We start from the raw sequence: 12,809 nt of genomic DNA, 5'->3' as shown, positions 1-12,809 counted from the left end.
GATCATTTGCAGTCTGTCATAGTCTTTTGCTCTTTTCATCAAGCCTGCAGCTCCATAGAAGCACCATTTTTTTTTCCTCTTATGGTTTGCACTGTTACTTTCTCTAGATGCCTTTTTATTATATGCTTCATAATCATTTGAGGGAGTTTCTTTGGCTTGTGTAGCTGTAAATAATGTGCCTTAAACATGATGCAGAACACCACATGTATGGGAGAGAACAAAAGTTCCCCAGGAGGGTTCGACGTGGCACTTTATATCCAGGCAGCCGCCTCTCTCCCAAAGCAACTATATTTCCTCATCATTGTCAAGCAAAACACACCGATGAGACCATTGTCCGCATTGTTATTGTCCTGTGTAGTTTTTTTTTTGCTTAATGACTCCGCAGCCTTGGGAAGATTTCAGGGGGTGAACTTCTGAACCACCCTCGCTGACATGCTCACACAGCGAAGTTTTTCAGAACATGTGAGGGGATTTTTTTATTTTTTTTGCATTCCTCAGCGTCTTTCCTGTTTGCAAGATTCATTTCTTTTTCCCTTCCTGCAACTGACCCTACTAAATATGCCTGACTTAGTCCGTCGCCTCAGCGCGGCCCCAAGAGTTAAAGAGTCTTTTTCTTCTAGAAACTCGGAGCAACCACAGCTTTCTATTTCAAAATGTTGAACCAATAAGTCACATCTGACATGGGTTTTTTTTTTTTTTTTTTTTTTTTGTCAGAATGTGTGCGCTGTTTGAAAAAGCCAAGCGCAAGGTCAGCAAGACTATATTAAGGCAAAACTAGTGGCTGGCACTCCCCTCCGGCTGACAAACAGGCTACTTGTTTGAAGGGCTGTTTTTCTCACAGATCAGAGTGTGAGGCAGTGTGGGTACTGCTGCTGCTGCTGCTGCCTGGCTGCCTGCTGCGCCTGGCCTGCCTCCAGACTTGTGGTTTTATTGGGTGCCATTTTGGGCCTTCCCTCCTCCAAGATGTGGCCCCTTAGGGAGCAATGGAACCCCTTATTTTTTTAGAAGATATCCAAAGTGAGTGGAGGAATTTAAGTCGTGTATGGTCGGTCCGGCCTTCTTGACATTGTTCTGGAGTGTCTGAGATGGAGCAGATACTCAGCTGTGTGTATTCTGCCTTGTGATGGATGGAAACACATTTCTGCTTTGACTGACACGTAATCTGTTGAAATGAATCGCCGTCATCTCTTTGTGATGCTCCACACGGAAGCAAAGTCACACAAACCTGCACAAAGAAATGGCACCGAGTTAACATGCGCCACGGTGTCTATGATTATTCCTGTGTTTGGCTGTTGTCATGAAGTTGTGTTTTTCTTGGCCCCATCGTGGCACATATACGTCATCTGCCAAAAGCTCTTCTCACCTCCAGCGCCTCTGCGTTGAGCCCAGCGCCCGCGACCCTAAACATGTCTGAGAGGTTTTTATGATTTGACCATGAGCCAGAAGTGAAAAAACTCAGATGATGTGTGGTGGTGTGTGTGTGTGTGTGTGTGTGTGTGTGTACGTTCGTGTACGTTCGTGTATCGCCACAAGTTTGTTTTGCGATCACTTGATTGCCGCACAACAAGCGTGGAGTGTTACAAGGCGAGACGGATAAACATTTAGACAAACTAAATAAAGCGTTTACACACTCTGTTTGGGACTGGTATTTATCTTGGGTCCTCAGACTTGTACATACAAGAACAGCTGGTGTGTTTTGTTTGGGTTATTGCAAGAGATTTGTGGGAATTGGTGAGAAGAACTAATTATATTTTAACCTTTTTACATGTGTTTGTTTTTGTTCTGCCGGCGAACTGTGGAGCTCAGGCTTTTATGCAGGCAAGGCTGTCTGTCGCCATGACCCGACCCCCCCCACCCCCACCTCTGTTGAATATATATGACCATCCCTCCATTATATTTGTAGAGTCCCATTTATCATTCTGAGAAATGAAAAAGCGTATTTTCTTTCTCAGGCGTCTCCAGTGAACAAACAAAGAAAAGGCAAACACGCCCTGTTAAAGTAACCCAAATTACTTTATTCCCGCTTGGTTTTAAATCCTCACTGTGTAAAACAGTTTCTTGTTAGTATCTGTTTGGACTCTCTGCCAATTTGTTTTTGTGCACATGTTTGAAATTACATTATTTAATATATGTTTTAGTTTGAAAGTGCTTTTGGTCGGCAGCCAGAGACCTATCAGGAGGAGACTGAACAGAAACTGTTGTCTGCGTCTCTGCTGCTTGTTGCCGGAGAGACAAGAGCGTGATGGAATCCAGGAGAGTTGGGGAGGGACGGGAGACTGCACCGAGGGGAGAGGGGAAGGGGTGGGGCAGCTGGATCAGCTCACTGCATGCCCATAGTTCACAGCCGACACGGCAAACATTTCAAAACACAGATAGTGTCTGGACTCCCCCGGAGAAGGTGGACATTTGACAAACTTGGATCATTTTCCTCCCTTCCATCAGTGTGTTTTTTTTTTTTTTTTTTTTTTTTTTTTTTTTTTCTCTCATCTCCCTAATTGAGGCTGATATTGAGGAATGTGAATCTGTGGCCTCCTCTGCCCCGGTGCCACGGCTGCACAATCCCACCTCCCTCTCGCCTGGCGTGATGAATCAGACTCTTGGCACATGTTGGAATCAGTGTTATAACACACCCTGCGGGCAAGAGGGCCTTCTTGTGCATTCCTCCTTTCCATCAGAATTACCTTTTCGTCTGAACAGACGTTCCCTGTGGGCTGAAAGGCCTGTGAAATCAGCCGGAAGGGCCCAGAGAGTTCTGACAAATGGGGAAGGGTTGTTAGTTACATGCGCTTTGCAAAAGGTCTCGAGGTGGACTTTGTATGGTGGCGATACCCGGGGATCTGTTTCCAGTGTCCGAGGCCGCTATTGAGTTTCGCCCCTGTGGTTAATCCGCTGTTCAGGACCTTGGGAAACAACCGTACCTCTCCGCCCGCCAGCCCGCCCCCCACCTCTCACAGATTCCCAGGAAAAACAAGACATTGCAGAACAATCTCCAATTAAGATGGGTCTTGCATACTGTACCATTCAGTCCCCACTCTCTCCTCCCTTCCGTCCTCAGCCTTTCTACCTCCCTCCCTTTCCTCTTCCTCTCTTTCAGCTCCCTTGTTTGTGTCCTCGGCCAACTAGCCTCGGGGCAGTATTAGCGCTGTCTCCCAGGTCCCGGCCCTGGCACTTCGGGAGGGTCGGGCTCTGGTGAACGGAGCGTTGGGAGGAGGTGGGGGGTATGTGTGTCCTTGGTAAACAGGGCTTTGTGGGATGTGACTGTCTGATCCCGGGGCCTCTCCTTTCATTCCTCCTCTCGTCTGATCCACACCACGGTGTTGTCGTCAGGGCTGCGGCGTCGCCGAGTTCTGGGACCCGCTTGGCCCCGCCATCACCCCTCGCCTCCCGGACTGCTAATGCTCTGTCCTCCACACACAGACACATACACAACACACACACACACACACACACACACACACACACACACACACACACACAGACAGCAGTGTCTTAACAGCAGACTGTCCTTGAAGATGTATCTCATTTGTCTTCTGCAGTCTCGCTCAGTTTAAATGACTTACTGAGGAGACTCGCATTAACTTTCTGCAGGATGTCAGGTTCAGACAAGGGCGCTCATTTTCTATTATGGATCGACTGAACCTCTCCAGTGTGATTTTCTCCTTACGTCTCAAGGGAAAACAAAAGGAACCTCTCTTCTTTACCCTCCTAAGTCCCTTAGTTAATTCCAAATCATGTCTCTCTTTCTCTCTTCTCTCCTTTTCTTTAGCTCAATCCTCTTGTCTAAGTCTGTCCCACTTTTAATAACGTCTCAGTCTTTAATCAGACAGAGTTAGGCCATACCAGAGGCCCAGCGTTTCCACTCATTAGTTTCCTCTGTGGCCCCGGGCTGCCTCAGTGGGCTCACCCAGACCAATAGAAGAAGCCCATAATGGTCCCTAGAGACTCTTCTCTCCCGAGGCTCTTCCCGAGTTTCTGGGCTGAAGTGAATGTAGTGAGGCTGAATCATCAGTCAGTTTTGGCAGACGTGGATGCGAACTCAGCCATTATCTGTACGTCTCTATCTCTGAGCCAAATGAAAAGGGAGGAGAAATGAGTCGAGGCTTGGCAACTTTTCACCTCACTGTGAATGTTTCACCTCTTTATACCCCCGTCTCCTTCTACCTCTCTCCCACAGAGCTTTTCTTCCTAGTTTCTCTTCCTACGTTTTTTTCCCATGGCCTCTCATCTTCTTGTTTTTGAATTTATCTCCCATCTCTGTGTTGTGTAATGTGTCGCCAAACAGTTGTGTGTGTGTGTGTGTGTGTGTGTGTGTGTGTGTGTCTCTTTCTTTCTCTGTCTCTTTCTATGTGTCCGTCGCTCTCTCTCTCTCTTTCTCTCTCTGTGGAGCTGAGGAATGTGTGTGCTGCAGATCCTCTGTCAGTGAGATGTGGGGCGAGTGCAGACAGGTTTGGGGTATAGCATGTGAATCAGCTTCAGCACACATGTCAGATTAGACCATCATACCAGAAAAGACTTGCTCTTTCTCTTACACCCCACTGCTCCCTCACCTCTTAAAGTCTTTATCTCCACCTCTGATCTCCAATCTCTTCATTCAGTCCCGCCGCAATTGTCACATCTCCTCTCTTTTTTCTTTTTTTTTTTCTTTCTTTTTTTTTTTATTGAGTGTATTGGATTTACACTGCTGTGGTATTGATTGTCGGAGCAGTCAGGATCGGCCCCTGTTATCGAATCAGCGCCGGGGCTTCTTCATGATGTTTGCTGCTGGCTTTCATTCAGCTGTGCAGTCGTGTGAAGCCAGAGAGGCCAGGCCCAGCACCAGTTGTGACCTGTTCTTCCTTTGCCCTCCAGGTCTTTGATGCACCGCCGCGTTGCTTTTGTCCCTGTTTACCCAATATGACAGGGATATGGGCCAGCCCCACATGGGGGCAGATGGGGCTTTAAGTAGTTCCTGTAGCGAAGAGGCCTAAAAAGAAGCACAGGTGCTAACACCCCCCCCCCCCCCAAAAACTCGAACCCCTTTCCCTTCCCTGAGGGCAGCCTGTCAGTGTGTTTATTTTCTCCTGTGTCATCACCGGGGATCTCTCTTGTCCTACAAGGGGATGGATGGTGCTATTCCTGTGTCTTGAGTTTTGTATTACTCCCAAGATGGAAAAATAAAGGTTCTGCGTCTCAACAGAACAGTAGATCTCTACTATGGATTCCTCTGGAAGAGAGCGTGACAGATCAAATACAAACTGAGTTACAAAGATTGAGAGAGAGATACAAGCTGTCTAAGAAGTCTGCTGTTTTCTCTCGCTTTCACACACTTAAGCCAGGTGTCAGTCAAACATCTCCCAAACATACATGGGTCAACCCCCGCACCCAAAAAAATAGGAACTTTTCCACTTGAACTCAATGACACTAACCTCATTTATTTTCATAAACTGTCCCTGTGTCTGTGTATCAGCTTTCAACAGCGCAGCGTCTGTTTTGTGTGCAGGATGTCTCTTCAATTTATAGCCGGTCGAGAATGGCCATGCATCTCCAACGTAAGTGCAAAAACAGAGAGTAACACAAGATCAGATTTGGGATAGGAAAGGGGAAATCTGGAACACAGGATTTTTTTTTTTTCCCTTTTAAGTTGTATAGTCTGGAGTTTTGAGTAGAGCAGAGGAGTGAGGGAGCGGGCTGGCCAGAGATCAACAGTGGACCAGGGGAGATGGCTGATCGGACTTCATTTGACAGGGACTTCCTCTTTGCTAAAGGGCCACTCCAAGCTTTTGTCCGGGCGTCTGCTCAGGAGGAAGCAGGACTTGCCGTTCCGTGTAGGCAGCGCTGCCGGCATCAGGACGACTCTCTGTGATGAGGGATACAAGATATCCTCGCAGTGTCTGTCTCCAGTGAGGCGGCCTCATGGTGGCGGATGTCAGAGGAAAGCCAACAAGATAAGAGGCAGGAATGATGCCCCTGTGTTTCCTCGTTGCGCCAGATCGATGGGACAGATAGGCAGCTGTGTGTGTGTTTACACAAGGGCACCCAGTCGGGGCTGTGGTGCCCAATGGCTACGCCCACTTGGAGGAAGTAAATGGTTAAAGTAAAAGAGAGAGAGAGAGAGAGAGAGAGCGGCAGATAAAGAGAGAGGGAGTTACGGAATCAGCTCTGGTTTCTCAGCGTTCCGTGTGCCAATGTGCCCGCGCTTGGCTGTGCATTTTTATAGCACTGTTGTTAATTATTGTAATTATATATCATTATTCCGGCAGAGACAGAAAGATAGTTTCCACTGATGACATGGGGGCAGTGTGCAGGGCCTGTTGCAACTCGTGGGATGGAGAAACGCTAGCCTGCAAGATGTGGGTTTGATGTGCCCGAATGAGAATGCACACACTTTAAACTGGAGGCTAAAATGCGGAGCGTACACCACATACATAATGTAGGATATGTTCAGTCCTACAGTCAAAATTACAGATTGTCATTGTTCAGTCTGAAATTTGAACTACTGAGAAAGCAGCATGATTGTTTTTAGTGGCTCTTAATGTCTCTTTCAAAGCTCTTGTTTTGTGTGGAGTGTTTGGTAATGTGTGTAAAGAAAATGTTCGTGTGTGTGTGTGTGTTAGTGAAACAGAGAGAGCTTGGGGTGACCTCTGGGGGCTGGTCCAGAGCCACCAGACACCCGCTGGTTCACCCTCTCTCTCTGCTCTTCCCTGACCTTTGACCTCAGGGTGAGAAGGGGGCGTGAGCCAGGAGCTGGGAGAGTTTATTATTTCCTGCCTCTTCTCTCCTCATCCTCTCATGTTGCCCTCTGTCACAGAGAAAGAGAGAAAGATGAAGAGAGTGAGAGTGAGAACGTGAATAAAGCATCTGTGTCTCATCGGTTCGATCATAGATGAGCAAACGTCCGCCGGGCATCACTCTCACCTAATGCTGAAACAGCTGATAGTCGATCAGTTGTTCATTTATCAAGCAAAGTTCAGAGCGTTAGCTTGCTCTCGATTCTCCACATTTACTGTTTTTGTCTTTTTTTTTTATAAAACTGTAAATTCTGCTCAAAGCAATTTGAAGAGGTCGCCTTTCCATCTGCTGGCCAGTTTCCACCAGAAAAGTAATCAACAGATTAACCAATAATGAAAATAATCGACCAACTTACCATACCACAACCTCGAGAGGAGGCTAAACAAATTGACCCGCTCGATTGTCGAGCAGATGCAACAATGTTTAGGTTTGAGAATGAGGGTTAGAAACCTGTTCAGCTTCACTGATCCCACCCAGACATCATCCTTTTAATTTGACCCACCCTTCAGCCCCGGTCGGCCCTTCCGCTAACGTCTGCGAGCCACCGAAGCGCCAGTGTGAATATCACAGCTGGACGGCCATTGTCCCGCTGGCCTCAGGCTCAAACCCTGGTTACCAACCAGCAACCTGGGATCAAAGCTTGCCCGGATTACTTTTAGAAAAAGGAGGAGGAGGTGCCGCAGTCGGAGGGGGTCGGGTTGAAAAGGATAGAGGAATGCTCCTAATTACGTGCCCTCCACTCCTTTTCTGTCTCTCACTTTGGCTCTTCTCTTGTCTCCCTGTGTGTGTCTGGGCCTGCACTTCAGGCTACAGTGAACCTATGAGGAAGCAACACAGTGTGACAAGAGAGTGATATTAAGAGTGAGGCGACAGTCTCTCCACAGCCACTCCATTAGCGGGAGATCTCAGCAGCCCAGTGGGAGAGAGCAGGGGGGACATTCCAGCCTCCGTGGAGACACTGAAGTGGGTGAGAAGAAGGGTCAGAGGAGAGGGTGGGAGGTGGAGATCAAGGAGTGTGTAAAGAGGATGTGTCGTGAAGATTAGAAGGATTGTCGTATAGGATTCATTTGGAACCTACTGGATCCCCCCCCCTGCACAGATCCGCCTCTGAAATCTCCCTCCTGCTTATTTTGCTGTTTATTTCTGGCTCACCTCTTCTTCCCCTCATGTGCATGCTGTCATGTTTCCTGGCAGGGCTGTGGTTTCATGAGTTTCTTATCTCCTCTGTGTGTTGCAGGTTTGCTGAACAGACGAAGGTATTCGTGCCGGGCAACACGGCTGCTGACAGGGTTCAAAGTGCACCATGGACAGTGGCCTAAGGGTCCTCCTGTCCACTGTGCTGTGTCTCAGCCAGTCTCTGCTTATCAGCTGCTCATGTAAGTTGTTGTCGTGCTTTGAGCTGTGTAGAGATGGAAGTGATGAGATCTCTTTTCCTGAAAAAAGTAAACTTCCTAGAAGTGACAGTTGCTATGAATATTTGTTTATATGAATATTTGAATATTTGTCCAGTATAAAGTGAGATTTCCAATTCTTTTTTTAAAGCAGGTCTTTAGTTGCTATATTAATATTGTGAAAGTATTAAAGCCAGGCTCAGAGCCTGCTCACTTTGCTCACTGACCTGTTGTTACTAGATCTCCAGAGAGAAACCTTAGAGAGGAGATGTAAAACTACACTGAGATGGTTTTTGGTTCTTAAAACAACAAATATATCGTCTTATCAATATCAAAACTTGGAATAAAACAACAAAAGTGTAAAATATGGGACCTTTAAACCTCCACGAAGAAATATTTTATATTAATAATGAAGCACAACACCTTTAATGTGACAGATGTTGCTCATAGTGACACAGCCTTTTAGCCTGTTTTAGCTTGATATTTGACTACAAACTACGCTCTCAAGCAAGGAGCTGTTTTCAGCAAATAGAGAAAGTGGATCATCCAGCAGCTAAAGACCCAAATTTGTTTTTCAGCAGTTATTAAAGACGAATACAGAGCTAAAAGGACTTGCATTCACCAGGGGGCCATAAACATAACTCCAAATTAAGACTAATGTTGCTGTGTGTGTGCAGGGTTGGTTTCAGCTTGTTGTCTAGTTTCCTGCTCCCAGCTGGGCAGAAATTTAATTCTTACAACTTTAAAGTAATAATTTGTGACTTTTTTGATACTAATTTCAGTTGAAAACATCAGGTGTTGGGGCAGGTCCACTACAGGAGCAGGAAGGGTTAGCTTGATAGCCATCACAGCAGGCAAAACAGGGCTGGTGCTTTGTGAAGATCAAACGTAATCAGGATGAAGACATCGGCGCTAGCAACATGGTTTTACTCAAAATAGATGTTTTCAATTTGTATGGCAAAAACAACACAGCTAATATCTCCCAGAACCTGAGACGTTGCACAGTTAAAGAGTCAGTTCACTATTTCTCACTCATCTCAAAGCCAGGAGAAATGTGTCTTGTGGTTTTCTTTGAGCACCTCCATTGTATTGTTCTGGATGGAGGCAAAAATATATCTGCATGAGGATGTGTTGCATGTTTTTTTTAATTTGATCTAACGAACCATCTATGACAAAATTACTGATTGAAGATTCTGAACCTATTTTTCTTTGCTCTTGTCTCCTCACCAGCTCAATATCCTTCCTTTAGCTCTGAGCCCGCCTCCTTGGTTCAGAGTCAAGGCTCTGTAGCTCATCTGCACTGCTTAGTAAGTCCTCCATCAGCTGCGGTTTCCTGGCGCTTCAGAGGCCGTCCACTGGCCCGGGACACCCTCCCTGGCGTGGAGCTCAACAGGGGCTCCCTCACCATCTCCTCCCTTAAGCCCAGCCATGTTGGCGTCTATCAGTGTGTGGCACGCTTGGACCACGGGCCGGCCATCGCCAGTCGCCTGGCGCGTGTGGACATAGCAGGTCGGTGCACACTTCTACTCACTTCAAAGCAGGCGGGTAAAGAAAGAGAGGAAGTTGCCTTGAGAAAAGGAAGGCCATTTTGTGAGTGTTGAACACTTAGAGAGAAAGCCTTTCCTCAGCTGCCTGCTGCTGAGTGGTGCAGGGGAAGGAAGCAGTAGGAGTTTTTACTCGGGCACTCTTCCAGATGCCTCTTGACCGGTATCCTTAATGAGCTTTGGGCTTTCCTGTGTAGTGTGTTATGTTCCTGCTGGGATGCTGCTTGCTGTTGGACACTACACCAAAGGGGTTGACCCCGATCTGCAACTGTATCAAGCTGAATAGAATCACTCACTGCAACAATAAACAAACCCAGTGATCCAACACAAACAGCTCAACTCTCAAGTAGCGCTGTTGGCCTTCGTTCTTGACTACACTCATACTCGGTGTGTATTGGCTGTCTCCTATTCTGCACAGAAAGTCAGTTTAACTAAAGAAATCATGTGTTTTTTTCTGTCCGTGCAGAAATTTCAGAATATGAAGATGGCCGACGGCGGTCATTATCAGTGCAGGAAGGCAGCGCTGTTCTTATAGAGTGTCCTCTACCGCACAGCGTCCCTCCAGCCCTTCCTAGGCTAAGAGTGCGAGGGGAGTGGATGGAAGAGTCAACAGGTAAGAAACCACTGAATAAATGTGCAGTTTCTTTTTTATTTTTTGAGGGACGACTTTGACTAGAGTTTAATGATGTGATTCTATACAAAATGAGACAACAGCAAATTGCAGGGGCTGCATTTTTTTTTGTATTGTATAAAGGTAAAATGTGTTATAATATACCATAAATGAAAGATTGTGGTGCTACAGAGACGCCCCGACCTACAAATCATATTCTCCAGACGTGAAGGACCAAAAAATCACATCATAATCCTTTTTTACATTTTTTTTCAGTGAAAATGAAATGCAATAATGACCATTCCAACTAAAATTGTGTACGATTTGTTTTTTTGAATATCGTTCATACCTAATATCGCCTGATATTAATCACATGTAGCATGATTCAAGAATTCATCCATTGTCTGTGTTATCACTGAGACTGCTTTATCTTCCTCTTTTCAGGTGACTTTTTAGTTCTTCCATCTGGAAACCTTCAGATTATGTCAGCGTCAGTCCAGCACCAGGGCATGTATAAATGTGGTGCCTTCAACCCTGTTACCGGGAAAACCGTCGTGCAGCCTCATGGCACCAAGCTGTCAGTGAAAGGTAAGTCTGATGACGCTTAATTTAAGATTCAGGAGTTTTCCTGTGTCAGTCATGTTTTCTGTTATCTTCTACTAACATAGTGGGTTTGTGTGTTTTAGATTTAGACTCCTCCCCCTCAGTGCGGATAGTTTACCCCACCGCCCCAAGGACCGTTCTGGTGCAGAAGTCGCAGCCGCTGACGCTGGAATGTATCGTGTCCGGTAGCCCTGCACCGGCAGCCAAATGGTTTAAGTACGGCAAGGAGGTCACACCGGGGCCTTTTCACCAACGGCAGCACAACAACCTGGTCTTTGTGATGGTGACGAGGAGTGATGAAGGGAGCTACACCTGTGCTGCTGAGACGGAGCAGGGGACTGTGATCAGCGCTAACTACACTGTGAATGTTCTTGGTGAGAAAGAGACGAAGAAAGAGAAGTTACATGGAGAGTCTTTGCAGCAGATGATGGGGGTGGGGTTAATGTTTTTCGTCCTGTCCTCCACAGAGCCGGCGTCTGTTCTGGAGGGCCTGAACAACCAGCTCGTCTCTCCTGGCTCCTCTGCTCGTTTTACCTGCGTAGCAAGAGGAAACCCCTCCCCGAACATCACGTGGCTGTTCAACGCTGACCCCATCACCCTGACGCAACGCTTTCAGATCTCTGGGTCCTCACTCGTTATTACAGGTGTGACACCGCAGGACGTGGGCGTCTATCAGTGTCTGCTGGACAACGGCATTGGGTCGGCACATTCATATGGAACGCTTACAACGCAGTCAGGTACGTATCCATTAGTTATCTTCTACTTATGTGTTGTTTGGGTTTATTGTATTATTTATTGTGGGTTTACAGAAGGCAGGAAACAAATAATGGAATGTCCGAGACACTTTTCTGTTTCATAGGTTTGGCACGGTGGTTTTCTTTAACTAAACAATCAAACATTTAGTCTATAACATGTCAGAAAAATAGTGAAAAAAGACAATTTCACAGAGCCAGTCAAATAGCCTGTTTTTGTCCAAAATACATTTTGTGTTTAAAACGAAAAACCAAGTTTTTTAGGTTTGAGCAACACTTTTCCTTCCGACATGAGTCTGTGTGAGTTGTGTTACAGAAATTCTTGCTAGTGTTAGAAAGGGTTAAGGCATGGTCTCTGTGGGCCTGCGCATACAGTATCTGCAGGGAGTCCTTGCTCTGTGTGTGTGTGTGTGTGTGTGTGTTTTTCTGAGGCTGGTAGGAGAGGCTTGGCCAAGGCCGCCCTCCTCCTGAGCCTTGAACTGAGCTTGAGCGTGAGAGTGAGCTTTGTGCACGCCGTCGGGGATAAGCCCCCGGACGCTGGAATGTAAGGAGTAGCCGTGGAGGGTTATGACGAGGACCAGACCACCCAGCTGTCAACATCATACACAACTGCCTTTTATTTATTAACACATCACAACCCTCCCCCACCACTCTCCCCCAAATCCCCCAAACGCTATACGCCAGGGCCCCATTCCTCAGCTCGCCCCTCTATCTGCAGAGTGATTAATACGGCTACATGTGGTACACAGGGAGTGCGAATCAGACAAAATCAGGATAGTTCACTGCAAAACAATTGCTCCCCTTCCACAGACCACGGGAAGAAGAATGAGCTTTAATATCTGTTGCAGCAGAAACAAAAACAGAGCGTGGAGCTGATAAGCAGGATGTGTCCAGCAGAGGTAAACACTCTGAGGTCAGTTTGTGTTCACCTGTTTTTCAGGTACCAGGCACCGGAGCTTATCGAATGCCCTTCACATTCAAAGTAAACAGTATCATTGATGTGTGTAGTCTGTTATTGTAATTCATCACGGAGAGCACTCTGAAATATGTTTGGTTTTATGTTTGGTATCGTTGTTTCCATCACCGTGACAACCCACTGCTTCCATCCGTTCAGTGGGACGTACCACAGGGGAGATGCGTT

The 12,809-nt window shown here is 46.7% G+C and overlaps 1 protein-coding gene across 1 annotated transcript in view; it reads left to right on the top strand.

Annotated features, from left to right (window-relative positions):
• Window positions 1–12,809, top strand: part of cdon (cell adhesion associated, oncogene regulated) — a 40,802-nt gene that overhangs the window by 12,809 nt on the left and 15,184 nt on the right. The window contains exons 2-7 of the mRNA XM_022761499.1: window positions 8,006–8,144; window positions 9,390–9,668; window positions 10,170–10,316; window positions 10,758–10,901; window positions 11,000–11,290; window positions 11,384–11,653. Coding sequence (XP_022617220.1) covers window positions 8,072–8,144; window positions 9,390–9,668; window positions 10,170–10,316; window positions 10,758–10,901; window positions 11,000–11,290; window positions 11,384–11,653 — 1,204 coding nt within the window. The 5' untranslated portion in view covers window positions 8,006–8,071. The remainder of the gene's footprint in view (window positions 1–8,005; window positions 8,145–9,389; window positions 9,669–10,169; window positions 10,317–10,757; window positions 10,902–10,999; window positions 11,291–11,383; window positions 11,654–12,809) is intronic.

The sequence above is a fragment of the Seriola dumerili genome, unplaced genomic scaffold (assembly GCF_002260705.1).
Source record: "Seriola dumerili isolate Sdu_G_001 unplaced genomic scaffold, Sdu_1.0 BDQW01000413.1, whole genome shotgun sequence".
Taxonomy (NCBI): Eukaryota; Metazoa; Chordata; class Actinopteri; order Carangiformes; family Carangidae; genus Seriola; species Seriola dumerili.
This window is presented reverse-complemented; position numbering and strand designations above follow the sequence as displayed.